The 21,363-nt window shown below is 35.1% G+C and overlaps 1 protein-coding gene across 1 annotated transcript in view; it reads left to right on the top strand.

Moving 5' to 3' along the window:
• The window catches only part of unc13c (unc-13 homolog C (C. elegans)), a 141,785-nt gene that overhangs the window by 69,185 nt on the left and 51,237 nt on the right, over window positions 1–21,363 (top strand). Inside the window, exons 17-18 of the mRNA XM_088640914.1 lie at window positions 4,272–4,405; window positions 5,785–5,870. Coding sequence (XP_088497040.1) covers window positions 4,272–4,405; window positions 5,785–5,870 — 220 coding nt within the window. The remainder of the gene's footprint in view (window positions 1–4,271; window positions 4,406–5,784; window positions 5,871–21,363) is intronic.

The following is a 21,363-nucleotide window of genomic DNA, read 5'->3' on the forward strand; positions in this document are numbered from 1 at the left end:
ACATTGGGTGCCTTATGTTCCCAAAAGTGAATAGAAGTAACCTAATGAATATCACTTCAAACTGACTGAGCATAGAAAGGAAAAACCATATGTAACTTTATGCTGAGTTCATGAAGAATCTGGCTAAATAGGTGCTTGTGGGGACTGTTTTAAAATATGCATTTGAATATTATAGTGTGAAAGTGTCTCCTAACATCACTGTCAACTGTTCTGTGTGTAATGTGCTTGTGCTGGAGTTAAAATAGTAGTGAAGTGCTATTTTTAAACATGTCGGAAACAGATGTGCTTCACATACTTCTTAGAGTGTGTCAGGCATCATCTGTAGTGCTTGACAAAGCGTGAGCAGAGAATAAGATTATTGAGTTTTCAGAGCACATAAGAAATGATGTCTTCAAAAAAATCATGTAATGGCACTTCACATTGCATCCACAAATCTACACCTATCCTAGGGAGAAAATAGTCCATATTTAAAATGTGACCTGAAATACAGCATTTAACCCACATACAGTATACAAAATAATGTATCAAACACATAAAAGTCACATAATCAACCTGATTTCTAAGAGTCCACTGAGATATTAGTAATTTTCCAATCACAAAATGTGGACACAGGTGTTGATTATGAAGATATTCAGCACAGTTGAAAAACAGTAGTCTATTTAATCAATGATCAAACAGCATTCAGGAAGGCGAAATAGTCCTCAGATGACTCTCTAAAGGACCCTAAGCTTGTAACTCATCCTGTGACTGTTCTAAGTATCATTTACCATCTGTAATGCGAATAGCTAAAGAAAGAAATATATTATTGACCTCCCAGTGCACTATTTCTGCCATAAATGCTAAAATCAATAATGTAGGAGGAGTAAATGGGAGATTTTTCAGAATGAAGGCTGTAATGAATACCCTTGAAGATCCCAAAAGAAATAATTTAGATACTTTTCCATTATTATTGTACACAAATTAAATTAGATGTTGCAGGGGATTGTGGATATGAGCATTTACCTTTTTAATATACTGTAAATACAATGGCAGGTTATTCCTGGGTCAGACCTGGAAATCTGAAAATGTATGCATTATTTTTATGCTTTACCAAGTAAAGAGCACTTAGGTTTTAAAGGGGACCACCACATTTATAAACTCTGCAATAAAACCAGTTATTTCAACATAAGAGATTTTTAGAATTAAGATTACTTTTAAAAACAGTGTAAAACAAACTTTTCTATTTGTGTTTAAATATTTTTTAATAATTAAAAATAATACAATTCCAAATGCATATTATTTACTGTTATTAAACACCCATGTACAGTGTGTGTGGAGCGGTAATTTAAGCACATGCAGTATGAAGAGCTTAAAGATATTTTCAGGGAAATACAGTACTGTATATCAACTATAGCCCATGAAAATAACGGTGCTTAAGGCTCCCAACATCACTTGTAAAAACTGGGATCAGCACGTTTTAGATCAGGGTTGTCCTCAGAAGACACCATTCTCATTAAAAGAGTAAACATACAGTATCAAAAGGAAGCAACGCACTTTCTGAATAAAAAGAAATCAATATAGTTCTTGTTCAGTATAAGTGCCAAAGCATGTCAAGCAGCAGGAGACTCCAGAAATTGTGTATGTGCACAGTATGCTGTAAGCGATCAGCTCGTACATGGGCAACTGAACAAGCAGGAATCACAATCAGTAGGAAAATATGGACTGCAAGCTCTCTGATTCTGGTCTCAGGACTTGGTACTGATACACTTCAATTGATAATAAATAATAGCCTTAAACGATTTATAGTGACTATGAGATCTCATTAATTACATAGATATTTATGGGGTTTTGAGTCCTGTTTATAAATAAATGGCTCATACAAAAGTTCTCTAAGGCCTCATCTATCTCAGTTTTCAAATGCATTTGCTTTTTATTGAGTCTGAGTGAAGAAAAAGGAGCAACAATACCATGACCTCCAGGCCATTTGTACTGTTTGCTGTCTAGATATTGCAGCATCAAATAATGTAAGAACCGAGGAAAATAAAGATTTGTGTTTGTGTTTAGTGGTTTTCCATTCAGTCTATTCTCTTTCTGTTTCTGGTGACTAGTAATGTATAAGGGCCAGAGGCCATCTTTTTCATTGCTCCTGTACCTATAGTCATCATGTGAAAGCCAAATTTACTTCTAAGTTTGGGAACTGTTTTCAAGCGGCACTAAAATATATATTCTGTAGTAAGTGATGAAAGCAGTAAAAAATCTGACGTGCTTAATAAGGCTCTGAACCTAATCTCCATGTGTCATAGTTAACATGATAAATATCACGACTCTAGAAACATGTAACCTGAATTGTTAGCTCAATTGAAGTGTGCTTTTTTCGAGATTGAGTTAGAAGAGGCTACTTACTGTCGTTGTCTTAAAAGACTTAAGTGTTTGTGATGGCACATTATTTCCTGCTTCTAGACAACATGGTGAAACAAAAAAAGGCAAGCAAAATGTTAGTTAATAATATAAAATGTAAATATATACTTATATTTAAAGTACAATGAATTAGTCTCCACGTTCTAGAAAATAATTTTCTGGAAACAGAGAGGAGCAACCAGATAACAGTACATACCAGGGCTTAAGGATGTCCTACACTGGCAGACTGAAGGAAATTAACCTTTTTAGTCTTAAGAACAGAAGATTGTGAGGGGAATTGACTAAAAGTATTCAAGAACCTCTAAGGCATTAATAAAGTCAACCCAGCAGAACACAGTAGAGCCCAAACCAGAAGACACAAGGGGAAACTCCATTGTGGAATTGCACTTACTGTAAATCCAAGAACAGGAGGCACTTCTTTACGCAAAGGGTTGTGGGGATATAAAACAAGCCATTCAGCCATGTTGAAACCGATACACTGGCATCTTTAAAAAAAATGGCTGGATGAGATATTTGGACCAATTAGCTACTAATTACCAAAAAGCCTCCTTATTGTGTTCTTAAAGTTAAAAAATAACACCATAAAATAATATTTGTAGAATACATACAGCATTAATTTCCAATGACTTCTCTTTGTACATTGTACTGCATTGTTAAGTGTTTCTGCAACAGTATTGTCTCAATTGACACTGAAGGGCTTGACACAGTTGTGACACACCTTAGTTCACAAGTTCACAAACTGGATTCTACTCATTTCATGAATTGGAAAATGTCTATAGTGAAGGGTACAGCACAACAATATAATTCGCGCCATGTTTTAATTGTTAAATAAAACACATACTGTATATGGGGCAGTCAGAAGAACATAGACATGCAGGAGATAATCAAAAAAATAGAAGTGGGTGGTATTAGACCCCCCACAACACTAACCAGTGACTCAAAAAATCAGTCTCAATTAGGGAAAAAAATAAAGTGTTTATCATGAAGACATCCAGTGATGTTACTTAGTATGTGTGTGTACAGTGTGTCAACAGAATGTACAGTAAATGTTACTTACAGCATTATTAAGGACCAGAAGACAGTGCAGAATGCAGCATCCTAGCATTTTACCCATACTTCCTTCATCTGCCTCCTGCTTTTCAAGAGACTAAGAGTCTCCAACACTGTCCTTTTTGTTAAAATGCTGGTTATTATTACAGAAATATGCATATAAACCCAGTGTCGTGAATCTTTCCTTATTGAAATAAATCAATGTTAACAACAAAGAAGTGCCATTTACTTAGCTTGTGCAAATTATACTTAACATAAATGTATATTTAAATGCAAATGATGTGGTGCCAAAACAGGATAATCACAACTCTTATGGATCTTAAAGCAGCCCACACCTAGCCTGAATAGTTTGGTTAATTGGGTGGTCATATGAACTATCACTGATCACTCCATATTTGACTGTCTGCATTAAAAAAGGGAATGGATTGAAATAGTCTAGGATCTGAACAACATGCAGTAAGCAGCTTTCGTGTGCAATATAGTAATGCAGTGACAGCACATAAACTGTAAATATATAGACTAAGATATGTAGATGAAATTTGTTTTCACAGGTGCTTGCTTCAGAGAATCTAGACTTTCTTGTTCTGTGTCTGTTTAATGAGAGACACACAAGGGCCTTGCTCATTTTAACTGTAGATGAAGATGTCATGCTATGTTATGAATTAAACATGAATAGTCTGTCTGCTAAAAACCCAACTGTCGGCTCTTCATTTATGGTACATGATTTATATCTGCTACAGATTGTGAAGCAGTATCCTTCACACTGTAGATGAAATACAAAAAAAGCTGTTTAAAACATTTGCTACTGACTTCTTTGTGTGCAGGCTAAAAAACAGGACGTCCCACGTGAGGAACAAGGTCCCTCGATCAAGAATTTGGATTTTTGGCCAAAACTCATTACACTGATGGTGTCAGTGATAGATGAAGACCGGACAGCATATACCCCTGTTCTCAACCAGTAAGTTCTAATCTAAATTGAATCAAACCAATGAGTAAAAAATGCAGCTCTTGTTTTAAAACATTTCTTATTGTACCATTATTGCTTGTGACCTGAGGGTTAGGTTGCTGTTGATGCTAGAGTTACTAGTATCCAGGGCCAATTTAAGAATTAAGGCTTTAAAAAGAATCAGATGGCTAAAACAATTTTAAGTGAATTAAAGTTAGTATTACAGTTCATTACAGAAATAGAATTAAGGAGTGAGTGTTTTCTTTACCCTCAGGAAACCCACAGCCCTTCTCTGTGGTTCAATCAAATTCGAAATAATGTGAAGAGATCATTGAATCAAAAAGGATACAGTAGGTTATTTAACTTTAATATTTGGTCTTTACTCACCTAGCTGAGGATATGGCAACCAGACAGTAAGGTCAAGGTGAAAAAGCCACCTCACTTGTGAGGAATGGACCAGAGAGGCTGCTGCAAGGGTGAGAATGAGGTGAAAGGAAGGGCTGTGAGAAAGGAAACACATGCATAAGTGTTTATATTTTTTGTGTGGCTCTACATTTTTCATATTAAACCAATTAGGTTTAAGCTAAACCGTATACAAGTCCTCCCAGAAATGATTGATGCCACAGGTGGAGAAGGGGGGATGACTTGTGCATTCTGAAAGGATTGGGGATAAGCTGTTGGTAATCATTTCAATAGATTACTCTGAGAGCACGTTGCTATAGGAACAAGACGGTTAATTCCAATATTAGGGAGTTTACACTTTGAATATTTAAAGGGAAATGAACATGGTTTATTGATGACTTTATGTGGTATTCAGAAAGCTAAGATAATTAGAGGACTGGCTTCAAATACTGAGAAATTTAAAATCCCGGTGGCCTAAAAGCTGCAAAATAGCTTTACTTTACGTAACATATTAAATATGACCATTGTACAACTCAACCACTGTAATTACTATTTGAGAAATGCAACTCCAAAGCTCTGCAGCATGGATTGAAAATTATCATTCTTGTTCTGTTGCTCTGTATTTAAGTTTCTATTTGATGGCACTGCTAAGTTCAATCAATGGTTGCAAAAAGTCGTTAAGCTTTTGTCTGTAATTTATAGTAACCTCACTAGGTAACTTTTGAATTTTTGAAGAAACATATGCCTGATGGAAAAAAAACACTGTATTAGTATTAACGAGGAATGCTGTGTAAAATCAAGTCATAAAGCCCTTTTCCTCATTGTTTATTTCTTTAGACAAACATAAACAGTTTTACAGGTTTTACGGTAGTTTTCTTAGTATAGTATAGTTTTCTTTTATTTTCAAGTGCAGAGGCTTTACAAAACCATCTGCAAAAGCTCTCTTGGGATATTGTGTTGAACATTACCACTGCCTGTTCCATTGACAGGTTCCCTCAGGAACTGAATATGGGCAAGGTGAGTGCAGAGATCATGTGGAACCTATTTGCCCAGGATATGAAGTATGCAATGGAGGGTAAGTAATGCTGGGTGCTTCTTTAATTATTTTATATAAACACATTTACAGTATTCCTTTGTGTGTGTGCTGTCTGATAACTGAGAATTCAGCATGCTATCACGTGTTACATTAATTAGATAATTTACTGCCTTGTCACAACCATAGCAGGGCTAAAGCTCTTTGGATTACAGCATAATGTGTTTCTCTCATTGATTACCTACCAGAGAAGAGAACGTGTTGGTTTTATCGAGATTAAGCATTGATCCCACAAACAATGTCTTAATGCTGTGCAGTCCAGAGATGGCAAAGAACTGCTTCTGTTCACAGAAAAGGCAAGCACAGCCAGAGCATATTTCAACTCTGTGGCACAGTTAATCTCAAAGCCATTTTCACTCATAAAAAAATTTACATTTCAAGATGGTTTGATGGCAAGATGGCAAACATAACTGTGACAATCAAAACAAAAGGATGCTCTTCGGAATGTATGGCAATATGCATAGGGCTATTTTTATTATATGATTACATTTATTTTTTCAGTACATCTATTTTTTCACTACATTTGTCATTTTTAAGGCCAGGGAAAGTCAAATTAAATATGATTAAATTAATCAATGTTAAGTAGTATTTATTAATATTGTGAAATGTGAAATGTTATTTCAGTTCAGTTAAACAAAGGCAATAGTACATTAAAAGTTGTGACTTCTCAACTGATATTTTAGGAGCAAGGTTTTGATCAGGGAGCAGGATGTTATAAATTGTTATTTATAAAAAAGCAACTCATTCAAAATGCTGAATTATTTTTGTTTATTTCATTTTCTCATTATTGGTCTGGTTTTTATAGTATCAGTCTGGAGGGAAACAGGGGGCTTTTATTTACACAGACCTATGCAGTATACAGTATGGGATATATTTACCAAGTCTGGAAATGTATAAATGTTTCCTTGGAAACCAGCCGCTGCTGTTCGATAAATCCATACGCTTCATGATCTAATACACACTTGCTGTTTCTCCTGCCTACAGTAACAGGACACATGTAGTGGTTCTGTTGTCCTTCCCATGATGCACTGGCTCATGCAGTGTGACATGCATATTCTTGTAGGTCTGGTGTGGGCACAGCTTTGCTCTGCCACAGCCCCCTCAGCAGCAACATCTTGTTTATCATCTCTAAAGCTGTCTGTGAAGACGTTTTTCTTATGAATTTATATATACGGTCCACTGCTGTGGGAGCCTGATTCCATAAATAGTGACAACATTAAGGTACCATTTTTCCATACACTGAAAAATAATGTTCAGGAAAAAAATACAAAAATGTGCTATATTTTTAAATACATTTTTACATTGTCACCACAGCAATAAATTGTGTACAATGTTAAAAATATGTGCAAAGAATGTGTGTGTTTTTTTTGTGGTTCCAACTGGTTTCCCTTTTTTTTGTTGTTTACTGGAGAAGACTGGTATGCTATACTGTAACTTCTGTTCTGTTATGCACTCCCTGTCCTAAACTATTTTTACAGAAAGAAAACAATATCACATACTGTATTTGAGAGAGTAACACCATATTTTTAGTGATACAGGCCATCCATACAGCTTGTTAAATACTGTAGGTATGGCTTGTGTCCTTTTAAAAAAATGAAATGAGATATGAACCTGTAGCCCTGTAGCCCAGCTTGAAGTTTGTTTTGATAACATTTTTATTTTGAGTGTTCTTTGTATGACCACAATGAAAGTGCAAGTCATGATTACAAACTGGAAGAAAAGCTGTAAAATAGTGACAACAAGGACATTTAAAATAAAATTATTTTTTCTACTTTTCTCAAAATACTTTTGTTTATTACATTATGAGAGCAGACCTGAGGAGTCTATGATTAACTGGCAGTGCTGAATGGACTTGCATACCACTAGAAGGGAAGGTTTTTCTGTTGTTTCTTTATTTGACTTATTGGAATGGTACACTGCTACACATCAGACGCAGCATGTGAGAAGAAAGAAAGATATAGCTACAGGTGAAAAAAGAAACCAATAAAATATAAAAAGCAGAGATGAACAGTGTAAATTTCATATGAGAGAGACATCTTTTTGTTTTCCTTTAAAGAGAATTTAATTTGTAGTTACAGTAGTGACAATTCCAAAGGAATTCTCCTTTGATCAGGAAAAGTTAACCTGTGCAGAGAGGGGTGTTTAGACTGATACAGATGAAACTCTCCATTCATCAATTGTGCTATGCTAATACCCAAACAGGTTAACATCAGTACAGTATGTCAAAGACAGGAGCTGCCAGATTCATTCATGTTAGACCTGCACCCATTTATCTGTTTTTATGAAAGCTTACACTTCAGCTGTACTTATCTCAAGTTGATAGTGCTTATACAATATGTTGTGACTAAATAAAATGAGTCTGCTTTTGCTGACAGTACTCCACACAAAAACCAGAGAAAACCACATTAATTTGAGTGTCCGAATCATCGATTTGATGTAAGAGAATACACAAGAGAGTTTTAGCAAACTACAACAGTTGCATCTTATGTGTTTGAGTGATTAGAAAGACCTTCGCTTCATATAACAGATAATTTCTCTGTGGAGATAATTGGTTGCTTTAAGGTTTATAAGCTAGAACAGAGCTAGGAGATGTACTCTTCTGTGGCATGGGCTCTCAGTGGCTGTGAACTGAAGAAAAATATAGAAGGCCTGATTCCCATACCAGTTACCTGTTATTGTTCATTGACTAAAATGAATGTTCTACAATGCATTGTGGGAACTTGGGACAAATTGTAGCAAATATATTTGTACAGTACAGAAAGCACAACAATTTACCCCTGTGATACAGTATATGTAAACAAGTGGACATTTAGGCAGTGTTGTCATATTTGTGAGGAAACCACAATTTCTGAAATTTATCATTTTAACTCTGACCATTAATTTTATTTCTCCTCACAACATAACATATCACAAATGCTTCTTAGTTTTTAACAATTCTTTCATTTTCAATTATTTAAACCCCAACAACATGGTGGTGGAAACAGACTCAATTACAGAATAAAGCAGACCCCATACACATCTGGAGATACACAACTTGTATTACAGTATTTTAGTTTAAAAAAAACAAAGAGAAACAAAAGCTTAAACAAGAGAAAGAAAATATCACATCATCTGAGCCACCATATCAGTAGCAATGGCCCAGGCTTCCAACAAAGTAATAGCTGGGTGGTGTCGAGGTGCAAACCTTTCTAGAAGCACAGTATACTGTAAATATCTTTATATATTTATATTTCCAAATATATATATATTTTATATATTTCCAAAATTGATTAATTTGGGGGAAATCTCAAAACAAGAGAAAAAAGGTGCCCATTACCCCAAACTAACAGAGTTGACAATAGTATCTGTTGATAACACCAAGCTATTGTAAGTAGAGGTGTGTAGGACCTATGAATAACCTCAAAATGGAAAAGTTCTTTAAAGCTAAGTTTGCTTAATGCAAATGTACTGTATTACCAGTTCACCTCCAGGTCTGATGTCACTATCCACTTAATCAGGTCTCCATTCCAAATTTATACAACAAACTGGATTATTATTAGGAGAAATAAATATAATGTAAATTGCTGAATCAAACCCTGTTTTAATGGAGGTAATATGAAATTCATCCAATAGCAGGTGAAACATTAAAAATGAATCCAAATGGAAACCAGAAGCACAAAGGCATGAACAAAACCTGGGGTATAAAAAAGAGAAATCTGGAAGAGAATATTGACCTTCTACTGAACAGGGGCCAGAATAATCAATTATGTCCTTCAGAAAAAAAATACCATGGGTAGACTAAGAAGATTACACAAGGGGACAAGAACCAGTCAATAAAGAGTAATTATGCCGTATTGGTAACAGAGCATGTCAAATGTTAACTACTTGGGAAAAAAATAAATTTGTTACACTTAGCATTTCAATAATAATTTAGGAGAAATTAGGAGAATTTAGGAGAATAGAAAGAAAGATGTTTTAATCGATTAGAATGCACTATAGTATCCCCTATGGGTTTCCAGCAGATGTGAGTGAACTGGACTAAATCACAGCTTAACTGCTTTGGGTTGAAAGGTCAAAAAATAAAGCAAAAGGCTTGGTAACCATGTTCTTCAGCCTTTTGGGGTTACTGAAGAGTAATTAATTGGATTTGGGGAGTTGTTGCCACTCCAAATATAGACCATAGCGAATTAAAGATTCACAATGACTATGGAAAGAAGTGACAGTGGTACCATATCATTAACACATGGTAAATCATTTTCTTTCTGAAACATTTCCTTTCTAATCTTAGGTAATGAGTTTAATATAACAAGTATACTTTATACTTGCTTAATATATACATTAAGTATAATTCAAATGCTTCAAATAAGTATTTGAAGACATCAGCAGTGCTGAAAATAGAAGACACTGAAGCTAAGGCTTATTGTGACTTCAGGATATGAAAACTGACTTACTGTAACTTGTTTAATCACTTAACCCCCAAAAAAATACTCATGAATATGTCAGAAAGAGAGCTAGAAACATTAACAAAAAAAGAAAAATATGGGCAGCATACAGGCTGATATATTATTTGGAGTCCTGAATAGAAGTTACAGTATATATATATAGTACCATACAGTATAGTATCTCAATAGCTGTATACCTGTGTATGTGCACTGCTTTACCTAAAGATCAAATTCAGAAAATGAACATTAAAACTAAAACCCTGAAGCACTATCCATAAATAGCCCCACTATTGATTGAGAGCATACTCACAGAAGGAGATAAATGGTCAGCTAGATCTATAACATGAAGCAGTCATTCAGATTGTCAGACTCAAGTCTCATATAGGAATTTATATGGCTTTTATGAATCCTTTGTATTTATGATAAATTAGATAAGGAATACAAGAATAAAGACACCAAGCCAAACATTACCTGTAAATCTTTGTTAGAATTTAGTAGTGATATTGAATGGTAACATTAGCACTAGGATTCTTACCTTTTCTTAATTGTTTCTAATTTTTACATGCAACTGGAATGTTTCTTGTGAACTAGTTAATTAGGGTTTTAAGCTTGTTCATCCTTGCAAATCAACAGAAGCCCATTGAACCTTTATGATCACATACAAATGACTTAATAAATTAGAAATTTAAATACTATGTTATTTGATAATAACCTGTAACTTGCCCAAACTTAACTTTCAACTGTTCCGAAAAGGCAGCAGTTATTTTAAGTATATTCTTTTTATTTTCAGTTTAAAATGTTTATTAAAATCTAAATATTTCAATATCATGCAAAAAATGATTAGGCTGTTCTGTAATAGCTTCAAGTTGTATGTTTAAGGTTAATCGCTTGCATGCAAGGATAAGCGCTGAAATGTTTTAATTTGCTTCTTTGATGAGCGTAACTTTCATTTAAAAGCACTTTGTATTGTGAGCTGTAGTCTGCAGGTCTGAGCTCACTGATGGTTAGCTAGTGCTCCCAATGGTACATTTAATGTGTGTGAATAAAAGCTCTGTAATACGACTTTGGTTTTTTTTCAAGAATAGAATACTGGTGCATGAAATCATTGCTTAGAACCCTATAAAAAAACATCTGAGAAATATTTGAAAGGACTGCGCTCTTTATGAAATGTGTGTGAGGATTAACTAAACAAACATTTATAGAATAATATGTTAATGGCTTATATGAGAGGACAGGCAGTTGTACATTAGTGGTTTTTCCGCATGTCCTCGAGAAAGTGCTGTTTTGTAACAACTCAACAATTCCAAAATTATTATGCTGCCATTTGTCTCAATTTAGATCTAGGAAGATTTTTTCTTTTTTCATTTCAGTCTGGGATAATGGCAGTTATTCTTTGAGGTAAATTGTATTTTGTATAAAGCTTGTTTTTGTATTGGTTTCAGAATAAAAACACTTGAGACATACTATAGAGCTTTGTACAATATGTGATTCTGAGCCTGTTTTCAAGTGTTTTTTCCATAAAACCTCCATAAGTCTGCAGTAGCTGGTATTCTGCTACTGAGATAACTCAGCTTCCACTGAGGAGCTTTATCAAGTGGACTTTCATCTAGAACACACAGTTTTTTGCAATTTGAATGGAATGTGAACCTATCCCCAAAGAGCCGTTAGAAGATGGCAACATGGCAGAAAATCAGCAACTCCAGCTAGCCAGACAAACGTCATTTCAATTAGCTTTTATTTTCTCTAGATTGAGTCTTCCATTAATATGATATTTGGACAGCCTGCTTAAAGCTATTAATGTAAAAGTGGTGTTATTTATGAAAGCCAAGATTGTTTTTCTTGTCTCAATGTTCTTCATTTTCCAGTTTTGGCGATACTCGAGTTAGCTTGGCAAGAAAGTATAATCTGATACCTTCAGAAACAAGACTCTTTTGTCTGTTTGACACAATTAGCTTTTACATTATTTTTCTTTACTTTTAGCCTAACTAAATTTTTCTAGCTGAGTATGGTTTTAGAGAGCACTTTTAGTTGACCTTTTATTAATCACTCTGGAGATTTTTCTGAGACTACAGTTTATAACCTGCCACCATTAGATGGTCAGATTTTGTGTTATTGGATTGATAGAAATTGAGGCACAGGACAAGAAGTTATCAGAGCATTCCTTTTCTAATTTTATACAGAGTCATTTAAAATGGTTGGAATCCAAACCATAGTAGCAGTTGAAAATTAAAAAGAATGTGCAGTTGGCTAAAATACCATGCAAGGGTAGAATTCCTGGCTAGCCCCCAGTAAATGTATTCAGCTGCTCATCACTGTAAAACACAGAACTAGTGCTTATTGGTGGCATAAGGTTTACCGACCTCATAATCATTGTAAGTAGTCCAAATTTTATGATGTTCAGTTAAGATTTTCTTGTTTTATTCGCGCACTGCCATGCTGAAAGGACTTTTTAGGTTATGTGGGAGTTTTTTGGAGTTCAGAACGGTCTCAACATCTGTTAATTGAACATTTCTGAATCAGCTTATTTGGTCCAGCCGAGAAGGTTTTGAAAAAAAGAAGAGCAGAGCGGGATATAACTAAACCTAATGTTGTTTACTGCAACTTTCCAATTAGCAGTGCAACAAACTAGGATTGTAGGATGAAGCTAGCTAGTGATTGAGCCTCTCCCTGCCACCTGTCTTAGGACCCACTACCCAGCATCCTGGTCTCGTTCTTATACTGTACTATCATATACTATACTATATTATACTATCATAACCAAAACTCCAGGTTCTGTGTCACCAGCATGGGGAATGACGGGCTTTACAGGCTCACTGACAGTTTTATTGCCTGTTTCATTACAGTGGGGCATGCTAATCACAGAGGCAGATAGAGAAAGTGCAGGCTAAGCTCAGAGGAGGGATTCATGTTGCTTGTTTTCACCGATTACTACAACTTATTAATAACTGTTGTTTCTTTTAGGTGCTTTTTAGATGAATTTCAAGCCAATGCATTAGTACTTTAATTATCAGAGTTTACTTATCTCTTTTAACTATACCTGCTGTCGTACATTATGTGATGGTATAGGGGTTGACTTGGTTAGGTGTGAATTTGACTATTCCCAATGGCTGTCTGTATCAAACCCTCGCAAATGTAGATATCTTGCTGTAGAGGGACCATGTTAAAAAGCTGACCTTCTGTTGAGGCTGCAATGCCATTTTTATTTTTAAATGGATGGAAAAACATCTTTATGACTTTCTTACACAGTAAAACAAAAAAATAATCTGTGAAGCTCTTAAACTCTTCTTGTGTAGGTCACTGTACTTGTAAACTGTGATTAAGTATTCGTAACGCCATAATACAACTGTCTTCTCTTTAGTTGAGTGTGCTGATCCACAAATTCTTTGATGCATTCCCAGGCCTAAACAAGGGCTGTAAAAGTAAAAAATGCACCTCAATTTAGCTCATTCAATTTGGCAGTAAAGGATGAGTCTTGCTACTCTACAGTATGTTAATTCGAGGTAATAGTTACTGATAAAATTTGGAGAAACTGTGATAATAATCAGAGAAACTACATAACAAGGAAACAGGGAAAATATTTTAATAATACAGTACTTCTTGTGTGCATTGTTTCACTCTTCTCATGACTGTTTTTTACAACATAATGACCAAAATTGTACATCATTTTCTAAATGATGTCTTCTTAGTGCATTGTACTGTTATTACACAAAATCCCTTGATTAAGTGTAAATTCTATACTTCTAACTTTATTGTATATCCTGATGTTTTTTTAACCTTTTATATTGTTCCCCAACATTGTGTGGAAGATTTAAATGATGCCAGCATAAAAACCTAATTCTTTTTGATAGGTAGTATCTTCAATCTACAGTAAACGTTTTCCATTTTGTACCTTCAGTATAGTTTCTAGTTTCACTGCCTGAATGTAATACTCTGCAGTTTTCTACATTAAACTTCATCTTCCATGTACTTGCTGTTCCTACCATGTTTGCCAATTCACTTGCAAACATGGGTACAGTTTAATAACTGTTTGTACAGTAATTTAAGATTGCCAGAAGTTGTGTAATATGAGCTGTGTAATCAACATTTCAGACACTGATTACATCTGTTCAGGTTCTGTGTTGTACTCAGATTTCTCTGTGCATCTCAAATGCCTTTATTTACTTTTACTACTTAGTTTATGCATTTTTCATCATAATGGATTCACCCACGTGTGTAGGATAAGCGCTGCAGATCCTTTTTCTAATCTCGTAAGAATGACTAACATTGGAATTTTACTACAGATATTAATTTGATTTTTCTAAATAGAAGAGGCAGGCTATGAAAATGCACCTGATATTTTTGGACAATGTCAGTGGTTGTTAAATTAAGGTGCAATTATAATTCTTCTTTTATTTTCTGCTTTTCTCTTATTTGCTTCTTCTACACCAGAGCAGCAGAGCATTCTGCACATAGGTGTGTTATTTCAGTTGTCAATCCAAAACAAGTGCGTTCTGCGGTATTTTTAAAAGGTTATTGCAAATGCTAAAAGAACATAAGGGTGTTTTCCTTTCATTTTTTTCAGCATTGACCATGTTCAAATTTTAATTTTTCACTTAATCCTAGTTTGCTGTGTTCAGTTTTTCATTGAAGTCATTGCAAGCCACAGAAAACTACTGTATCTACAGACATCAGCAATAATTTTCCCTTACTACCCTTCACGTGAAATAATCCTCATTTAGGAATAACATGCAGAAATGTAGAACCTAACACCTGTTTCAGGTTTCAATTAATCTGCCTGGGGTGGGATTTAGTTTATTTCCAATTTCATTTGGGAAGCTCTTGTGACCTTAGATGAATGCACAAGAAGAGTTTTTAACTGCTGGCAAAATAAAGTAGGATTTGCATTTCACTTGCAAACACTCTCTGACGGCATCTGAGGCAACCCCAGAGTCGCGTTGTTTCATATTAATGTTGCCCCACAGCCTCTTGGCAAGACCTGACCCTTGGATAACTGAGTGGGAAGAGATGAGGGCCTAAAGGAAACCTGTCTACTCCAAATTCCCCCTGTAAAAGCGTCACAGATGCTGGGCTTCCTACTTCATCCCTAACAAGGGAGATGCTGAAGAGAAGGTCACCCTTTGACTGAGGCAATTTGACGACTGATTCAGTCTAAAGAGATGTCACAAGAGAAGAAAAAAACACAAGATTCTCCTCATCGGAAAAGACACAAGCCAGTGAACCCCCTTGCATGGGGTTGCCTGGGTTTAAAATAGTTCTCTCTATTTATCTCCAACTGCTGTTTTAACATTCTGCAGTAAATGTTTTAATTACTAACAAAGTGCCTTGTAGCCTTGTAGAAGAACTCAACAATTGTTTTTGTCTTTTGTTCTTAGTTTTTTTTCTTCACAAAGACACATACTTTGCAGTTTTGATGCTTTTGAACTATAAATCTGATAATGTGAATTAAAGAAAAGTGATAACGCTGAGCCTTTAATTCGCTAATGGAAATTTGCTAAGAAAACTGCTGATTATTTATTGTTTCTTCTGAACTTCTAGATTGGATATACCTTTCTTCCCTGCATGGTTATTTATTGCTGTGGGTATACCTTGTTATTGGTGATTTCTCCTTAGCCAGGGGCTAATCGAATTAAATCAGCCAAAGCATAAAAATAGAAATTAGAAAAAATAAATAGAAGAATCATTGTTCTTCCAGGATACTGCTTTGTTTCAAGCTGCTGCGACCATATATGTTCTTGAGTCCTTCTTATGAAGAACAGGCTGACTATGAGAAAGGAAATTTTGGCTTCTGGACAGCTGTGCTTAGTAAATATGTCAAAAAGACAGGATTTTTGTTAAGATCAAATGAGCCATTGCTTTTTTCAGCTTTTTCAGGGATTGTATTATAGCCTTCACATACTTTATAGTGATACTAAATTTCTAAATCACAGTTACTGGCTATTGTGTGGGTGTGAAAATAACAGAAAACCGATTAAGACAACTGTTACTCCATAACAGATCTAAATTTTCCGGCACTTTCAGAGTGTAGAAAATGGAAGAAAGCACATGCAGTTTAGTTATTTCGAAATTTAGTTTTTCATTTAATGTACTTGGTTCTGCATTAAACAAAACACAGTTGTATGCAATAAATTACAATGTAAATGAAAGTTTGTGACAGCAGCCAAGTTTACAGTATATTCACCTCCACTGTAGTCCTCCATGATGTCACTTTCTGAAATACTCTAAAACACCCCAGTCAGTCCCTCTATCTTCCTTCTGTTATTTTTTATGTGGTGTGCCTCCCCAAACCCCACCCTGACTTTATCATCATTCCTTCATTAATTATCCATGGGGGTCTTATTTCCTCATCCTACTGCCAGGCAGTTGGTCCACAACCAACTGGATTAAACCAGAACTCGTTATACTATTTTATAATGAAAATCTGAAGGGTTTATTTAAGTTTTAAAGGATGTAATAGTACATGTAATGTAAAATCTATACATGGTACATTTAATAAGTGTTCTAAACTTATTTAATGGTGGAACAACACAACTTTTTTTGATAATACTTTTGTCTTGTGCAGTGGGCAGATGCTCTAGTTAATTAACTTGTATACCTTTCTGTTCCTGGTGTCTGCTTTTAAATCTCTTCAAACCAAATCACAACATGCAAACAAGAACCACAATACAAATATAAATATTTTCTCAGAAACAAGCAAACAACACAAAATTAGAAATACTGGCAGGTGCAATAATTCTACATGTAATTTAATTATTTATCATTTATTTCATTAAAAATACATCATTGAGATGCACATTAACTCAATTACCAACTGTAGGTGGATTTGTTCTTTCACTGGTCAAAAGAAATGTGTGTTGATTTAGGTACTAAATGTGGACCAAAAATTATCATGCTGGTCATTCAAGTAAGATTCCTAGTAGATTTTGGTACCCTTGTTATGGAAGATTGATCTTGACCTACAGTATGCCATACAGCCCTGCTGGGAATGTGGTGTCATACTGAATGTGAAAAAATTACATTCATAATTCTGGACAAAAAGAGTTATTTGGTTGGTCCTGTATCAGCATGAATATTCAAACGAAACTAGGATCATCTGAACACTCGGTAAAAAGACAGAGAAACCTTATTAAAAAGAAGGAACTAAAATGATGGTGGTAGAGAGACTGCCTAGAGAAAATACACGGAAGGACATTCAGCTTAACTCCTGAAAATCATTAAACTTGTCTTAAGTGCTTACTGTATATCTCAGGATACATTTATGCTGTTGACCGAACTCTATTCATTCTTCTCTTTTTCCACTTAGCTTAAGCAGTCGTCTAGCAGTTTATCTTTAAACCAACATCAAAAATGAACTAAGAATTTGAATCAGAGTTATACAGTAGATCAAAAATGCATTTGAAAAATGCAAGAAATGTGTAGGTGTAAGTAAACCCTCTGCAGGGTTCTGTTTTTTTTTATTTAAAAATTCTGGTCATTAGTCTGCATTAGGGAACACAGAAGGCTTATTATAGATCTCCTTCTCGTTTTAATGAGATGTTTGCCATCAATGAATTTTATCTGATTTTCATTCTCTTAGGATTTCATTTTCCTCTTTAAAATTGGTAGTAACAGAATTCAGGAGTAAAAAGTACTCTGAAGGAAAGACTAAAGCCTGTGCTTTGAGTGACCAGGCATATCAGTTCTAATGACTAGTTGCAGATACACAGGAAACTGTTTGAAATGTCCTGCAACTCTGTAAAACTTTTTGCCAGAGGCAGATAGTGAAGAAAGCCCTTAAGGCAGTCAGTATTAAATGCAAGGATAAATGCACTATAGTTGTGCAGAATGACAGCCATCATAGATGAATGCTTTTTAAGGTTACTTTATTCAGCACCCTGACAAGTACAATCTTGTTTTCATATCCCACATGGCCCGTGACCTGTGTCTTGAAAACTGAAGTCAGTTGTTGGGGGGTTTTGAGTGTCCCAAGGTTAGTGAAAATTGCAAATCATGAAGATAGCTGACATGTGCTTAAAAAGAGAGTTTATGGTTCTAGTTGAAATATTACAGACTGGCATTATGAGACCATGGCTGTTAAACCAGAATATTTTGGAAAGCATAAAGAGACAAATGCTTTTTTAGGGGATGAATTGGGAACTAATTTGTCTGTGGTTTGACACCATCTTAATCCATCATTTCTAAATTTAGGGTTGTCTGCCCACTCAATAACAATTAATGAGGTGAGGTGAAAGCACACGTATTGTTTCAGAATTTTTATAGCAGAGTTCTGCTGCTATAAACAAAATGAGACATAATAAGAACATAGACTTCTTGAGATGAGCAGAGTTCTATTTGGCCCATCTAAGGTTATTTTCTGCTTGTAGCTAATTAATCTGAAGATCTCATCCAGATACATTTTGAAAGAAGCCAGTCTTCAGCAACATGGTTGGTTCGATACAATATGACTTCTCTGGTCATTTTTTTTTTTGTACGGGGTCATTTTTTCAGTGTCCTGTTTTAATTAATTAAAACGTTAGATAAGAGTGCAACATTTAGGCATCATACTTGCTTGAAAGCCACGCATCTTTGCTACAAAGCTCACTAAATCAGTGAACCCCCATACGGGCTTGCCATATCGAATATCAGTCATATACTCAGTGCGGTACAGTAAGCCAGGCGTGTCACTTTTGAAAAAGAAGGTTTGTTGGTTGAAGTTTGCATACTATCCAAGAACCAAAGGCATTTCGCTGGAACATGATGAAGCATAATCCTATTACATTCATGGCTGAGGTAGCCTGAAGTTGGTTTTATCATGTATTTCTAATGTTTCTGATTTATATGACTGAAGCCATGTGGCTAGAATCAAGCATGTTTTAAAGATTTTTTTAAATTGAAGAATAAGGTACAGTTTATAATATATTAATCAGTGTTGGTGATAACAAAATAAACGAACATGACAGAAGGTTTTATTTTAATTTGAATATTTTATTGCACATTTCCCTTCTGTATTTGATGCCTTATTGTTCCAGAAATAGAATGTCTCGTTGCACCCCACATATTGTGTAATCTTTCAGAAAATGCTCTGATCTTTTGCTATGGTATCTGCTTCCTTTATAACATTAGACATACCACAGGGGGATAATTATCCTGCCTTACCCACGAGCTATCAAGAAAGCCCATTAAATCTTCAGGTTTCTAAGAACAAAATAATGTGTCATTGTGCCCCATTCTTCCCTAAATTTAAATGGACGTGCAAGGATAAGTTTTGAGTATGAACATTAAAGGGGAAATTCAGTCTAAAATAAAAAGGGCATGAATCAAAACAACAGTTCCAATTTTATTAGGTCATTGTATAATAATTGTATCCAAAACATCCCTGTTCCTTCACACTTTCAAAATCTCAATAATCTGTGCTTTCAGTACAGCCAGCCTAACAAGAAGCGATGTCTTCCTCTAATACAAGAAGAAGAGGATCTTGAACTGACAGACTCCTGCGAGGAATCACTCCCATTGCAGTGTGCATATGAATGTGCTAAATTGTATGTGGAGAAACGTTGGACTAGTACTGGTCTTGAGCCTGGGTTTTCAACCTTTTGTGAACAAGTATCAGTTAACAAATTTAGCTTTGTTAAATATTCTCTTTTATGTGAAACAGCTTGTCTCATTGCAGAGTTTCCCAAAATTTCAAACTTATAAAATACTTCTTGCAATTTCCAAAGGCTTCGGCCAGCATGCATGTATTGAAGTGTGGCATGCCTCTTTTTACCGTCTCGTTCAGAGCCTAAACTTATTTTAGTTATTTTAGTGTACAGTATATATACAGACGCTGCAATGGACCCAATGCATCGTAATCCATCCACAGAAGAACATCGCACTCTTGTTTAAGAAGCTGCTATATTTTCTGTCTGAGATGCCTGTATTCAGCTATATGTTTTTTTTCAAACTGTGTTTATTAAACAATAACCCAGTACATTCAATACTGCGGTTTGGAACAGTACAGTATATGTGATTTTTGACTGAATTTTCCCTTGAACTGATTACAAATGAAATTATTCCTTTCTGATTTCTTCCTTCCATCCTGTTTCAGTGCCTTAGTGTGTCTTAATTTCATGTCTTCTATTTCTTATATTTTTGAGTAGATTAGTAATAGCTACAGTATCATTTTCAGAGACAGAAATTACAGGTTCACTAATTTATAGTAAAAATGGTACTTTCTTTTACATTCCTTCTTTCAAAACAACGCAGAAGCAATAACTGTCACTCATTCTGTGATATAGTTTACCATCCATCACTAACTTGTGCCTTCAAGACTCCCAAAGGTGCAGTTAACTACAAAAGGAATATGGGTCTCTATATATAGACTCTGGCATGGGGAGGAAAGCAAAAGCATTGAACAGTTCTCAAATGACCCAGCTGTCTAAAGAGAAGTCATTTATTTCTTGTGGATAATGAGCACCTTCAATGACCTGGAGCTTAAACTGTATGTGGGTTTCAGTTTTAGGTCACACAATCCTAGTTATTATGGGATGGATTTCCCAACTATACACTGTCCTCCACAGCAATCTTCACGTATGAATAATAAATAAATGCTATCATTAAAATTGCTATATTATAGTGAATTCTGCTGCACTGCTCCAGCATTCTATTCAGAAGTCAGGCACTAATTTTTCAGCATTATTGGTTGTCGCAGAGCCCATTTTGAAATCTGTTTCTTGAAATGGTGATTGATCTAGGCACTCCTTATGTTATTTAAAGTGGAATTTCATTACATATAGCTGTTTTCTGAATATATCATCTGTGGAAAATTACAATTCCTGTGCTGTGGTTCTTATATGTACTTGTAAGAAGATGTTCTGGGGACAGCCTGCCTTTCAGACAAGATTGTAATGAGCTGGAGCTTTGAGTGTTCTTGGTAAGAATTTAAATATTCTATAAAAATCTTCTCACATCAAGTGTCTCAGTGCTACAAGACTTGTAAGCTAATGTTGACAGTCTGGTCGGGATTTCAAGTGTTTTCCAAGTTGCCAAGTTTCAATCATGCATGCCAGGGGATTAAGAGGTTCAGACGTGACTGAAGT

This window comes from Lepisosteus platostomus, chromosome 7 (assembly GCF_059453375.1).
Source record: "Lepisosteus platostomus isolate fLepPlt1 chromosome 7, fLepPlt1.hap1, whole genome shotgun sequence".
In the NCBI taxonomy this organism is placed as follows: domain Eukaryota; kingdom Metazoa; phylum Chordata; class Actinopteri; order Semionotiformes; family Lepisosteidae; genus Lepisosteus; species Lepisosteus platostomus.